Source organism: Myotis lucifugus, unplaced genomic scaffold (assembly GCF_000147115.1).
Source record: "Myotis lucifugus unplaced genomic scaffold, Myoluc2.0 scaffold_454, whole genome shotgun sequence".
Classification (NCBI taxonomy): domain Eukaryota; kingdom Metazoa; phylum Chordata; class Mammalia; order Chiroptera; family Vespertilionidae; genus Myotis; species Myotis lucifugus.
The window spans coordinates 665870-681304 of NW_005871502.1; the positions used below are offsets into that span (position 1 = coordinate 665870).

The window sequence follows — 15435 nt, forward strand, 5'->3', positions numbered from 1 at the left end:
TAGTTTTGTTATTGTTTTTAAATCCTGTGCAGAGAGCGCCCCCTTATTGCCTGCACTGATTGGCTTATTTCACTTAGTATAATAGTCTCTAGGTCCATCCATGCTGTCCCAAAGGGTAAGAGATCCTTCTTTTTCATAGTTGCATAGTATTCCATTGTGTAAATATACCACAGCTTATTTATCCACTCATCTGCTGATGGGCACTTGGGCTGTTTCCAAATCTTAGCTATTGTAAATAATGTTGCCGTGAACATAGGGCTGCATCTATTCTTTCTGATTGATGCTTCGGGTTTTTAGGATATATTACCAGAAGTGGTATTGCTGGGTCAAACAGCAGTTCCATTTTTAGTTTTTTGAGGAAACTCCTTCTGTTTTTCCATAATGGCTGCACCAGTCTGCATTCCCACTAACAGTGAACTAATGTTCCCTTTTCTCCACATCCTCGCCAGCACTTGTTGTTTGTTGATTTATTGATGACAGCCATTCTAACAGATGTGAGGTGATTATCTCGTGGTTTTAATTTGCATTTCTCTGATGATTAGTGACTTTGAGCATTTTTTTCATATGTCTATAGGCCATCTGTATGTCCTCTTTGGAGAAGTGTCTATTCAGGTCCTTTGCCCATTTTACAATATTTTCAATTACTCCTCCCCCACTCTTCCTTCCTTTCACAAGTAGGTATTGGGTAACTGTTATGTACTGTGCATCTAGCTAGGTGATGGAGGGCCTTAAAAATAGACAAGACACAACCCGTGCCTTCGAGCAGTCCCCAGGTTGGGCTGGGACATTAACACATGTAAGCAAGTTGTGGCATCAGCCCAGCAGTGCTGTAGGGATGATGGAAGAATACCTGACTCCCACTGAGGTGAAGGAGGGGAGGAACCGGGAAAGGCAGTCATCCAGGAGGGAAGGAGACATGGTTCTGATCCTCTGAAGCTGGGCCAAGTTTGTACTCAAAGAATGTCAAGTTCTCCTATGGACAGCCCCTGGAATTAGTCAAAGGCATCCATGTAGAGGGAACAGGCATGTATAGGAGACAAAATAGCTATTTGACGAGATCATAGGTTGCACCACATTGGGAAATAATGTTAGAAAGATGACTAGACTATGGGGAACCTGGAATGAGACTCTCAGAAATATATCCTTATTCTGCAGGCAAACGGGAGCTATGGAAGGCTTTTGCCGAGAGGAGAGAGAAATACAACCAGAGTTGGCTTCTCTTCCCAATGGCATCTACCTAATGTCATTTTTAAATGGCTTGTTTAAACCTTTGAGGAGCATTGCTGAATTCTTGTTTGCACTATTATCATATTTGAGTGTAAGAAGTTTGGTGGTACTGCTTCCTCACACCAAGCCTAGGGATTGCCTATTGTTTGTTTTTTGTTTGTTTGTTTTGCCACTTAAAGAAACACTATGAACCCAGTAAAAAGTATGTCATGGAACAAAGGTTAGCAAATGTTTGCTTTCCTTTTTAAATAGTTAGAAAAAAATGTATAATTACAATTGATATTCAATATTATAGCTTCAGGTACACAGCATAGTTGTTAGACATTTATATAATTTACACAGTGATCCCCCAGTTAATACCAGTACCCACCCGACACCATATATAGTTATTACAAAATATTGGCTGTATTGCCAATGCTGACTCTGTGATTACTTTGTAACTGCCAGTTTGTACTTCTTAATCCGTTCTGTTTATTTATTTTGTTTTTTTAGACACTACACAAGTGAAATTATATGGTATGAAGTCATATGGTCTATCTCTATCTGACTTATTTCACTTAGCATAATACCCTCTAGGTCCATCCATGTTGTTGCAAATAGTAAGATTTTATTCTTTTTTATGACCAAGTAATAGTCCATTGTCTATATGTACCACTTTTATTTCTTTTTAATTTTTTTAAATTTTTTAAAATATATTTTTATTGATTTCAGAGAGGAAGGGAGATGGAGAGAGAGAGAGAAACATCAATGATGAGAGAATCATTGATCAGCTGCCTCCTGCGTGCCCCCCCACTGGGGATTCAGTGTGCAACCCAGGCATGTGCCCTTGACTGGAATTGAACCTGGGACCCTTCAGTCCCCAGGCTGACACTCTATCCACTGAGCCAAACCAGCTAGGGATTACATTTTTTTTAATTTTTCAATTACAGTTGATATACAATTTTACATGAGTTTCGGGTGTACAACATAGTGATTACACACTTATATACCTTACGAAATGATCACCCTGAGAAATCTAGTACCCATCTGACACCATACATAGTTATTACAATATTATTGGCTATATTCTCCATTCTGTACCTTAAATCCCCATGTCTGTTTTTAATCTCCTCCCCTTTTTCACCTGCCTCCAAGTCCCCTTCCCATCTAGCATCCATCAAAATATTCTCTGTATTCATGAATTTGTTTCTGTTTTTTGTTTGGTTGGTTGGTGCCACAAGCTGTAAGTGAAATCATATGGTATTTGTCTATCTTTTTTGACTTATTTCACTTAGCATAATACCCTCTAGGTCCATCCAAGTTGTCACAAATAGCAAAATTCATTCTTTTTTTATTACTGAGTAATAGTCCATTGTATATATGTACCACATCTTCCTTATCTATTTGTCTATCAGTGGAAACTTAGATTGCTTCCATATCTTGGCTATTGTAAATAATGCTGCAATAAATATAGGGGTGTGCATGTCTTTTACAATTAATGTTTTGGATTTCTTTGAGTAAATACCCAAAAATTGGATGGCTGTGTTATATAGTAGTTCTATTTTTAATTTTCTGAGGAACCTCACACTGTCTTCCACGGTGGCTGCACCAATTTACAATCCCACCAACAGTGCAGTAGGGCTCCCTTTTCTCCACATCCTTGACACTTGTTTGATTTATTGATGTTAGCCATTCTGACAGGTGTGAGATAATATCTCATTGTGGTTTTAATTGAGCATCTTTTCATATGTCTATTGGCCATCTGTATGTCCTCTTTGGAGAAATGTCTATTCAGGTCTTTTGCCCATTTTTTAATTGAACTGTTTGGGGTTTTTTAATGTTAAGTTGTATGAATCCTTTACATAACTTGAATATTAACCCCTTATCAGCTGCATCGTTGGCAAGTATCTTCCTCCACTCAGTAGATTGTCTTTTTGTTTTGCTGATGGTTTCCTTCACTGTACATAGCTTTTTATTTCTTTTTTATTTATTATTTTTTTATCTGTAGTTAATCCTCACCTGAGGATATTTTTTCCATTGTTTTTTTTAAATATGTATTTTTATTGATTTCAGAGTGGAAGGGAGAGGGAGAGACAGAAACATCAATGATGAGAGAATCATTGATTGGCTATCTCCTGCATGCCCCATACCGGGGTTTGAGCCACCAACCTGGGCATGTGCCCTGACGGGGAATTGAACCCTGACCTCCTGTTTAATGGGTTGATGCTCAACTACTGAGCCATGCTGATCAGGCTACATTGATTTTTAGAGAGTGGGGGGGGGGGTGGAGAGAGAGAAGCATCAATTGAGGGAGACACGCATGAGCCCTGACTGGGGTGGGGATCAAATTTGCAACCAAGGTACCTGCCCTTGACTGGAATTGAACCTGAGACCCTTCAGTCTGCAGGCTGACACTCTAACTACTGAGCAAGACTGGTGAGGGCTTTCTTTTTAAATGTTTTTATTGATTTTAGAGAGAGGAAGGGTGAGGGAGAGAGAGAGAAAAAAACATCAATGATGAGATAGAATCATCAATCATCTGCCTCCTGCACACCCCCTACTGGGGATCAAGCCTGAAACCTGGGTATATGCCCTGACCAGGAATCCAACAGTCACCTCCTGGTTCATAGGTCGACGCTCAACCATTGAACCACACCAGCCAATCCAGAAGCTTTTCATTTTGATGTAGTCCCATTTGTTCATTTTTGCTTTTGCTACCCTTGCCCAAGGAGAAATATCCAAAAAAATATATTACTCAGAGCAATGTCAAAGAGTTTTCCTCTAGGAGTTTATGGTTTTGCATCTTACATTTAAGTCTTTAATCCATTTTGAGTTTACTCTTCTATATGATGTAGGAAAGTGATCTAGTTTCATATTTTTTGCATGTATCTGACCAATTTTTTCAACTTATTGAAGACACTATCATTCCTTCATTGTATAGTCTTGTCTTCTATTTTGTAAATTAATTGACCATAGGAGTGAGGGTTTAATTCTCTGTTATGTTTCCTGATCAATGTGTCTGTTTTTGTGCCAATACCTTACTGTTTTTTATTACTATAGCCTTGTAGTATAGTTTGAAATCAAGGAACATAATATTCCCAATTTTGTTTTTCCTCAAGATTGTTTTGATTATTAGAGGTCTTTTGTGGTTCTATATAAATTTAGGGTTATTTGTTTTAGTTCTGAGAAGTTGCCTATTTATTTTTAAAATCTTTTATTGAAATAGGAATCCTTAAACTTTTCTCTGCCACAAGTCACATGATGGGGTTCACACAATGCACTCAAACCTGTATGCATTTCCCACACTCCAGCTGCAACCAAACCCCACTTATTTATTTATTTACTTATTTATTTATGTATTGTTAATCCTCACCAGAGGATATTCTTTCATTGCTTTTTCAGAAAAAAAGTGAATAGAAGTAAGGAAGGAAAGGAGGGAGGAAGGGAAGGAGGGTGAAAGGAAAAAGAGAGGGGGAGAGAGACACATCTACTAGTTGCCTCCCACACCTGCCACAACCAGGGTCAGGGAGCAAATCACAACCCATGTAGTGCCCTTGACTGAGAACCGAAGGCCCTTTGGTATGCAGGCTTATGCTGTAACCATTTAGAAACATCGGCAGAGCCAAACTCCTCTTCTCCTGCTCAGAACACATCTTCAGACGCAACTGAGGGAAGATGACAATGTTATGGGGACAAGCTGGCATTTGATTTCATCTATGTTCTAAAGAAAATTATTCCCACACTTCTGCATTTAAGGATTATTTGGTAAAATTCAGCAATACAGTTCATAACAGGTCATGTGACATATCAACATGTCTTACCTTCACAGCTACAATTGCCAAATTAAGGGCATGGTTCTGAATCTACTGTGGTTATCCTCACCATCAAGCACAAACATTTAATGTTATCATCTGAAAACTTTAACAGTTATTCATTCATTTTCTGAGCTAACTGTTCAGGGATTTCTCTAACCCCTTTATTAAATTATTTCCATTTATAGCATCATTTCTCCCCTACCACCCATCCACCAGCTGTTACCAGATTAAAGGCCACACGAGTGTTTGTGCATATGCCACGGCTAATCCTAGTGTTCCCAAGCCCCACATAGAACTGCACTGGCTAAAAGCCCAGCTGTCTTCACTGGCCCTGAAGAAGCTCATAACTCGTCTGATTTTCACACAAAAAAACCTGCTAATGGTACTTTCTTTTTGAAGTACTCTACTTTTTTCCATGATCTCATCTTTGTTGTTCTCTACACACATACACATTTACATACTCTCCTGGGCACTTTCAACTCTTTAAACAGAATCGTTGAGTAGCTAGTACAATTTTTGTCTAAAGAACTTTAGAAAAAATTCACTGTCCTTGCTCCTTTATTTTTTTCTTAATATCTTTGTAATAAATTGGATTAATAAGAAATTAATATTATTGGCTACGATAGGCTGGCTAGCCTCCCCAAAATGGCAGTGTCCTAGTCACTGGACACTTTGAATATGCTACCTTATCTGGCAAAAGGGACTTTGAAGATGTGATTAGGAGTAAGGTCCTTGAGCTGGGGAGATAATCTTGAATCATCGGGATGGGCCTAATGTGATCACAAGAGTCCTTATAAGAAGGTGGCAGGTGGTGAGAGGGGGAGAAGCCAGCTGGCTTTGAAAATAGAGCCCAGGAATGCAGATTTGATTCTGCACCCAATTCCAATGTCTGTGGGAGTGGTTTCTTACACCATCCAAACAATACTCTGACACTAGCTGGGCATCTTACAATTCAACTCAGTTCTTAGAGTATCTACCTAGAGATAGCATCGGGTCCCACAGATAAAGGTCTCAGTCCCACAAGACTCCCCACAACCCCCCAACACAATATCACAGCAGGCACCTGTGGAAGCTACAAAACTCAAGGAAACCTAACCTTGTGGACCCATTTTAGATCTCTGACCTCCAGAACCATAAGATAATAAAATTTGTTTTTATGCCACTAAAATTCCAAATTTGTGGAAATTTGTTATAGCAATAGCAGGAAATGAATACACTGGCTTGTTACTATAAACACTTTTTTTTTGCTATGTTATCACATGTATATTCTTATGTTTTTTACCTATCAGTTTCTGGATCTAACCATTTTCAGCCTTCAGAACCATATTTTGATCCTTCTGAAATTGATGGATGGGTACTCTTTCTTTTATTAAGATTAAATATTGTTAATTGGACTGACAAGAATAAAAGAAAATTAAGTAGGCAATTCTGGGTCCACTGGTGGAGAATGAGTAGTGAGAGATGATGCCTGGACAAGCCCGTGAAGACTTAGACTGTATGACTCACCCCTGTGTGACCTGGGGAAGGCCCCTCACCTCCTAAGCCTTAGTTTCCCCATCTGTAAGAGATGATCGAATAAATTCAATGGTTCTCAACCTTCTTCTTTGTTGAAAGTAATTTTGAAAGTGATGAAAGCTATGGACTTTCTCCACAAAAATAAAAGACACGCATGCATATCCACATAAAACTTTGATCTTCCAATCATAGGTGTTTCCCTAGCTAAGGATCCATGGACCCAGGTTGGGAATCTGTAGGCTAGATACCCTCTAAATTCAAGACACCTGGGACTGTTTAAAAAAATAATCAAATAGTATTTTTGGCTCCTAGAGCGGCTCATCAGCACCATTCCTGTTCCATCTCTTGTATTTGATGCTAAAATAAAATAATAATCAGAACAAGCTCCATTCCTATTTTAGCCTAGCACTCCTCTCCTGCTGCACTGGAATTCTTTGCACATAGAAGATTTCATGCAACCTATGGAATCCCAGGCTGGAAGAGATCTTAAGAGTCACATGACCAAGTCTATTGTCCGAGTCTGTGCATACATCATCTCTGCCAGTTGTCATGAGAAAATGCACAACCTTGTAAATAGCCCTTTCCATCTCCAGACAGCACTAACGTGCTCATTCTACTCATTAGGCAAATAGAGACTCAATGTTAAGGCGCTAAAAGCTTGTAGGTAGTTCAGGAAAAGTTTAGGACTGATACTTTTTAATGGTTCCAAAAAAATGTAAGGCAAAAACAAAAAATGCAAAATGGAAATTAACAAGAATTTTAAAAGCAAAGTTATAAAAACCCATTCAGAAGTCATAAGCAAAAACTACATTTTGACATATTGTGAGGTGGTGTGTCTAAAGGTAAGGGTGTCCAGAGTCTATTTAATTCTTACTAGTAAATGGCTTGAGGTCTGACTAGCTTTCCAATCACCATATCTCCCCACCCCATTTTCACCTGAAATGTGACTCTAACTTCTGCTTAAGATGCCTGGTTCTCACCCTTCCATCAATTAAAAGAAAATTCAGAACCTTTTTCTTCCAGGTGACAGTCATTATTTGTAGATAGCTATTAGGGTTAGTTCTCTGATGTTACTTTAAAACATGCTTCAAATTCCTTCACCTGCTCAATTCTGAATCTATTCTAGTTTGGCCATGTATCTATTGGTTGTGGGTATTGTTTGAAGATAATGACAACTATGGTGACAGTGATGATTCAATTTTATTAATATTGTGAAAAGTGCCCAATCTTAGTCTGTTGGTCAACTGGGCTAACCAACTAATTGATTTTACAGTTTGGAAAAGATGGAGGTTCTACTTCAGAAGGCTAGAAGAGTCCTTCCAAGACCAAGCAGAGGAAAGATAAGGATCTAATCTTGCTGAACTCCCTGCATTCTTAAGACTAAAACTGATTATCTTCTCATTCCATTTGACATAAAATGAACTAAATAATCCTGGCTTGCAATAATGTGTAATAAATCATATAAATGGGCCCAGCAGGTGTGGTTCAATAGTTTGGTGTCAACCTATGAACCAGGAGGTCACAATTCCATTTCTGGTCAGGGCACATGCCCAGATTGCAGGCTCGATCCCCAGTAGCGGGTGTGCAGGAGGCAGCCGATCAATGATCTTCTCTCATCATTGATGTTTCTATCTCTCTCTCCCTCTCCCTTCCTCTCTGAAATCAATGAAAATATATATTTTTTTAAAGAAATTGTTTTTTAAAAAAACTTTTGAAACAGGGCAAAATAGCCTTCGCATTGGGCCTATAGCAACATTAGATCCCAAAGAACGGCTCATCAGCACCAAGAAAGCAGATATTATGACTATTGGACTGAAAATTACAAACATTCTTTAGAATTAGTGTCACTATGTTAACTTATCTGCACCAATAGAAATGCCTTCCTTCCATTAATGTAATTGTTCCCCTTCCATTTCCCATCCATGCCCATTGCTTTTGTCTCCTGATCAGAACACTATTTGGGTTTCTGCCTGAACCAGTGTGTCCTGAATAGCTATTCTTTTTTCTTTTCTTTTCTTTTTAATCTCAAATAGATGCATGTTGCCTCTCACTTTTGGCCTTTTATTTTTAGGTTAACACCTGGATTCGAGCCAGCCTCTTTTATAGAATGACTTTTGTGGGTGACTCAGTCCTACCTCCTCAGTCAGGTTTCTCATCTACAGTAGCGAAGTCTCACGGAGAGGGAGGACCACATGTACACAGTTACCCTTTGGCACCTCTCCAGGCTGGCTCAGGTATACCCAATGAAGGAGTCTACCCTCACCTTTGCACTGATAAATTTGGGCAAATCACCTTTCAAAAGTATCTCTTTTCGATTTAAAAAAAATTATTTTAAAGATTATTTACCACAATCATCTTAATTTTTTATTACTATTGAATAATAATATTTTATGTAGCAGTTTATCTGTGATGTCCACTAAGGTTGGTTTTGTAGTTATTACTTCAAATGAGTGATTAGTTATTTATAGTAACAAAAACATGTAAACAGCCTAATTGTCCAGTCATAAAAAAAGAGAAGGATAGCATCCAGCCATTAAATACTATGCTTGTGAAGAGTGTCTAGTGATACCGAAGATAATTAAATTATTGAGTGAATAAAGAAACATAATATTTTGTAAAATAAGATTCCAGCTAAGTAGTAAAAACAAATGCCTCTCTTTTAAAACAAGCTGGAAGAAGTCCAGCAGGTGTAGCTCAGTTGGTTGAGCATCGTCCCATGCTCCAAGAGGTTGCCCGTTTGATTCCGGTCAGGTCACATGCCTGGTTTGCAGGCTCAATCCCCAGTGGAGGACATACAAGAGGCAGCCGGTCATCAATGTTTCTGTCTCTCTCTCCCTCTCCCTTCCACTCTCTCTAAAAATCAATTTTTTAAAAACAAATAAAAGTAAAACAAGCTGGAAGGAAATAACAATGTTAACAATGTGAAGATATATTTTTTAAAATATATTTTTATTTACTTTAGAAAGGGAGAGATAGAAACATCAATGATGAGAGAGAATCATTGATCGGCTGCCTCCTGCATGCCCCACACTGGGGATTGAGCCAGCAACTCGGGCATGTGCTCTGACCAGGAATTGAACCATGACCTCCTAGTTCCGTGGTCAGCAAACTGTGGCTCGCAAGGCACATGCGGCTCTTTGGCCCCTTGAGTGTGGCTCTTCCTAAGCCTTAGGAGTACCCTAATTAAGTTAATAACAATGTACCTACCTATATAGTTTAAGTTTAAAAAATTTGGCTCTCAAAAGATATTTCAATTGTTGTACTGTTGATATTTGGCTCTGTTGACTAATGAGTTTGCCGACCACTGTCCTAGTTCATAGGTCGATGCTCAACCACTGAGCCATGCCAGCTGGGCCTAAGTTTTACTTTTATACTGGAAGGAAAACACACTCATATCCAAACACTCATGAAAGGGAAACTGTTTGTCTATATTTCCTTTGGGGAATTGGAGGCACCAGTGAAGGCGTTCTAAAGAAGGCAAAATGACAGCATCAACATCATTGTTCAGAGTTTTTGTTTCTAGATTTTTATATCTAATTCTGAATACAACTGACTCCTTAACTGTACTTGCCTCCATCCCCAACACACACACACACACACACACACACACACACACACACACACAAATTAATGAAGTAGGACAAGCTCCCTCTGAAGAGCTTTACTGTCACCTAAGCCCCCTTATATTCTTCAAATGGTGGTCAGCCATATGCCCCATATGTTCACTGCCTTGTCCCTGAAAGTCTCGGTAGGCAGAAAGAAAGAATTTCTCCAGAATCAAATGTAATCAAATTATGTCTGAAAAGCAATGTCCATTCTCAAGATGATCAGTCCAGTGCCAACCTCAAAGCCTAGATTATCAGAGGCCATCCTGCTTCAGGCCACATAAAAGGCAGGCAGGTCACCCCAACTTTGGGTTCAGAGAAGTTTGTCATGTTTAATCACTGTGTAGGTGGGGTTTATTTTGTTTATTTTTTAAATAAATATTTAAAAAATATTTTTACAAAGAGAGAAAGGGAGAGGGAGAAAGAGAAAGAAACATCAATGTGAGCGTGAAACATCAATCAGCAGCCTCCTGCACGCCCCTTACTGAGGATCAAGTCCACAACTCAGGCAAGTGCTCTGACAAGGAATCAAACCAGCAACCTTTCGATGTACAGGCCGAAGCCAAATCAACTGAGCTACACCAGCCAGAGCTAAAATAAAGATTTAGTATAACTTTAAAAGTATGAGGTGTTGCCCCGCTAGTTGTCAATAGGGGATGAGACTCTTAAAAGTGTGTGGTCAAGTGTGAACAGGGTGTGGGGAAATGGGAATGTAAATCTAACAGAGCCACTTTACAGAGCCTGTTAAAACTGATAACAGCACACCTGAGGGCTCAGCAATCCCTCCTCTGGCCATATATCCTGGAGAGTCATCGCACATGTACAAGTGGACATAGGCAAGGGTTTTAATCTCAGAAATGTTCATTTTTATGAAAAATTGGAAACCACAAATGTCTTTCAATGGGGGAATGGATAAATAAAGTTTCACATGTTTACAGGGTGGAATATTTACAGCAGTTAATCCAGATAGCATATGGGTCAACATGGAGATATCTACATGTGGGTAAAAGACGTAGATCTCTGTGGATTTAAAAGACGTATCTATAGACTTATAGTTCCCATGAGAATAAGTACCAAAAACATGTTTAGTGAAAAAGAGTAAGTTCTAGAATGACATCTGAAGAATGATACCATTTCTGTAAAAAAAAAAAAAAATAGACAAACTACAGCTGTACATTTTGATAAGTGCAGATATATGTATGTTATAATACAAGAACATTCTAGAAGGAAACACATTAAAACCATTACAGGGATTATCTCTGGGGAAAGATAGAGGGGACTGGGATTAAGGGTGGGAAAGGTAAAAAGGGATTCCAGCTTTATTTGTGAGATTCTAATTTTTCAAAGATAAATGCATTCCAGTGTTACTTATGTATCTACAATTCCTTTTTAAAGTCTCACCAATTAGGAGCCTCCTGTAAGAAAGTGTTTTCCACAACACTACACCCGCTCTTCCCTCCTTTCCCCCCACCCTCACCACACCAGCACACCCACTCAGCCCAGTTCACTGGCGTTGTAAGAAAGTGCCCCAAAGCCCTTGCTCACTTTTACAACCCTCCGAGGGACCAGAGCAAATCACATTGGCAATGAGTCTTTGCAGAAAAAGTTATGTCAGCAAACAGCTGGCAGAAACGCCATTTGGTTCCAAATGATCCCATGGGTTTTATATCTCTTTCCTGATGATTTTGAGAGCAAAGTATTTTAGAGTTTGGCACTAGCCAAACCAACAGGAGAAAAGAAGGCAAGTCCCCACATTTCATACCTGTCGAAAACCACTGCAGAATAAGCCCGCTCGGCAAAGATGACGTCCGAAGCCCAGAACTCCTTCGTGGCCTTCAGACCCCTGCCTTTGCCTTCAGAAGTGAAGACCTCCACGTTCTCCATTTTCCCTATTGTCATCTCACAGGCTTTCAGGCAGCGGGGCAGATCCCTAACACTGAGCCAAGCCCCTTGTCCTCACTGCTATTTTAGCACCTTCAGCATCCCAAAGAGCAAGCCTATAAATGGGCAGGCCACCTCCCCTTCCCCACCCCCCTGGCCACTGGGCCCTCACCTCCCCCTCTGCCCCTTTTCCTGGAGGCAGGGAGGGGACGGACAAGAGGACAGTGATGTGGGAAGGGTCTCACTCATCACCCAGCAAAGCTGACAGAGCGGCTCGGGGATGGGGTCGGAAAACTTGAAAAGCTCTTTTGCAAGAGGAAGCTCAGTCCTGATGGCTGTGGTGTTGAGCTTTAGTTGGAATAGGGAGTACTTGTTCACTAAGGTATTTTTAGCATCCAGATGCCTCTGTCAATCCGAAGCAGACAGCTGAAAGGGTCCAGGGGAAGAGGCGATGCCTGCTGCCCTGGGACCCTGCATCAGTCAGGCTTCCACTTTCTCAAGGGAGGTGGCCCCCTGTCCCCCTGCCTTTCGGAAAGCTAAAGGTGGGTGGCAGACACTGAGCCACTCCTTTGGCAGACACACTAACAGTACTAGCTATACCCCAGGGGCATCTCTCTTCCCCATTACTTGGGGTTCCCACAGCAGCCCCACCAGGACATAGAGGTCTGGAAATTACCTGATCATGCAGGTGTGCTGGATGCTGGGTGCAGGCTATATGAAAGGAGGCAAGCCTTGACAATAAAAACCCTATTTCTATCTTTCTATCAAATCTCCCTTAACATGTGTTTCTGCCAGGAAAATATCAACGTGCCCTGTGCTTCTTACCCAGGAGTGATGACACTGGAGAGATGATTCTAAAATCTCCAATGAACTAAGTACCAACTCTCGCTCAGGTTGAAAAGGAAGATCCTTGCAGATCTAGGGCTGTGGCTTATCTTCCACGTAGTGTTTTTGGTTTCTGGGATGCATCTATTTCTGGGAGGCCTCCTCTGGATCTCTGTGCATGGGGTCCTTCTCAAGCACCAGCTTCTGAGTCAGATCTGCATTTGAATGCTGAGTCTACCACTAGGACTTTGAGATAGAAGCTGTAAAACAAGAATGATAATTTCTGCCTCTCCTCCACATTGCCAGGACACGATGAGAAGTCTGCACCCCAGAAAAGGGCCTTCACCAGACTATGCTGGCACCCTGATCTAGGACAGCCAGCTTCCAGAACTGTGAGAAATAAATTTCTGTTGTTTATAAGTTACACAGTCTGTGGTATTTTGTTATTGCCACCCAAATGAACTAAGACACGAACCTAACCTAATAAGGGAGAAATAAAATGAAAGTTATCCTATAATAAAATATATATTCATTGTAAATTAAATATGTCAGTGTGCTCATTATGCATATGCTTGGGTACAACTACACTAGGAAATATGATAAAGTCAGATGTTTGCTCCTAAGTAGAGTCACTGTGATAGTTGAGAGCTGGTTGAATCTGGAGACACAAATTCCACACATTGTTGTATGTGACATGGTTTCCTGAAATGGTGAATGGCGTTTAGTCAAGGTCTGAATGAATAAAAGTATAATCTTCCTTCAGTTAACAAGAAGTTGCATTCCTGGGAAATGTGAATTTTAAAATTTTACAAAAGCTACTCTATGATTGAATATAAAACAGAATCCTGAAATGAGCACTTGGATCTTTGAGGTTGTGCAGGATGGGCAAAGATTCTTCACTGTATCAGGGTGTCCCTTGCTTCCCAAGACATCTAGCCTCTTTGTCCAAGGTCAATGAGGCAAGGGGTGTTGGCACTGTTATCAGTCTTTTGGCTGGTAATAGGGAAGGGGACACAGGGCCCTGCTACGTTGCATATCAACACAAATCCTATAAGGTTTTTTTCCTCATCTGCCCTAGTTCTCCCTCCCCTCCATTTCAAAATCACTGTGAACAACAAGATCAAGGAAAAAGTGCTTGTGTATATGTAGTAGAAGTTTAAAGAAATGCATGGGAATGAGAAATGCTTCATTCAGGATAGTATTTACTTCTGAGGGAAGGAGACGTTCATTAGAAAGTAGGGAGAGAACATTCCAGGAAGAGAGAGCAGCATATACAATGAGTTGAGTTTGTACAGTAGCTTGATATTTACGGGAATCAGTAAAGGTTGCTGGATCATAAAGTGAAAGCAGGGTGGGGAAGTGGAGGCAACAGGAAGAAAATGAGACAAGGAGCCTGGTAGGACTCACTTTTGACTTCCCCTACAGACAATGGGAGCCAGTAATGACTTCTAGAAAGAACCCTTTGGCAGCAATATGGGCAGTGGATTGGAGTTGGTGAAGTCAGAGGAGGGGTGTCTGTTAGGCAGCTATTGCCCTGGTTCTAACACAAGATGATAAGAAGCTGAAATTAGACAGTGGCTGTGTGACAGGAAAGGATACCCAAAAGCAACGTGCACCAGGAGACATACCCATCAAGAAATGGGTAGAATAGTGTACAGCAATGAAACAAATAAATGACACATATACTACAGCTTGACGAACCTCAACATGTTGAGTGAAACAAGTCCCAAAACTGTATAGGGAAAGACATACATCTTATGAAATTCAAAAATAATCTAAAGCTACATGTATTTGTGATAAACATATATATGTAAGGAAATGATGACTACAAACAGGATAGTGATTTCTTTGGGAGTTGGGGAATGAGATGGTGAGATTTACATGTGTTTATGTACATACATGGTTACATACACATATTTGATATTTGACAGATAGGAAAGGAAAGAGGGAGAGGGAGGGGTAAAGGGGAGAGAAAGAGAGATAGAGAGATTGATTTATGGACCAATGATGACAGCGTATCAGGACCAAGGATTTTGTTTAATCTACTCTATGTACTAACGGCCCTAGCAAAGGAAAGAAAGATTAAGCAGGAGATGCTCTAGTTTTCAGATGCTCTGGAGTAGAACCCGTAGACTCCAGACTTTTATTGTAGGTGGGTTTAGATTCACTCTCTACAGATTGGAGGCCCCGCGTGCTTCTCCTTCTGGGCTACGGGAGGGCGGAAGGTCTGCTACGGAATAAGGGGGTTGAGCCAAATGAGAGCTGAGCCCCAGACAGGCGGGCGAGGGGGCGGGGCAACCGGAGGGCGGGGCGAAGGGCCGTGTGGGCGGGGCGACCGGCGCAGGCGCAGTAGCGCGCCCCCGCCGTCATGGCGCCGGCGCCGGCCAGTCATCCGCCGCTGCTGGCGGCGACTTCCCCTCCGGAACCCCGGTCTCCGCCTCCTCCTCCTCCTACCCCGCCTGCTCGGCGGCGGAGGCGGCGGTGGCGGCAGCGGCGGTCCTGCCTCTCCGCCACCTCCACCTCGGCCTGTCTCCCGGCCGGCAGAGCGTTGGCGGGGAGGGGGACGGTAGTAGTAGACGCCCGCCCCT

The 15435-nt window shown here is 41.1% G+C and overlaps 1 protein-coding gene across 2 annotated transcripts in view; it reads right to left on the minus strand.

The window, feature by feature from the left end:
* Nucleotides 1–12143, minus strand: part of SMYD1 (SET and MYND domain containing 1) — a 35482-nt gene extending 23339 nt beyond the window's left edge. For both annotated transcript variants that reach the window (XM_006103018.3, XM_006103017.3), the window contains exon 1: nt 11904–12143. In XM_006103018.3, the coding sequence (XP_006103080.1) occupies nt 11904–12040 (137 nt within the window). In that variant the 5' untranslated portion in view covers nt 12041–12143. The remainder of the gene's footprint in view (nt 1–11903) is intronic.
* Nucleotides 12144–15435: the final 3292 nt, after the last annotated feature.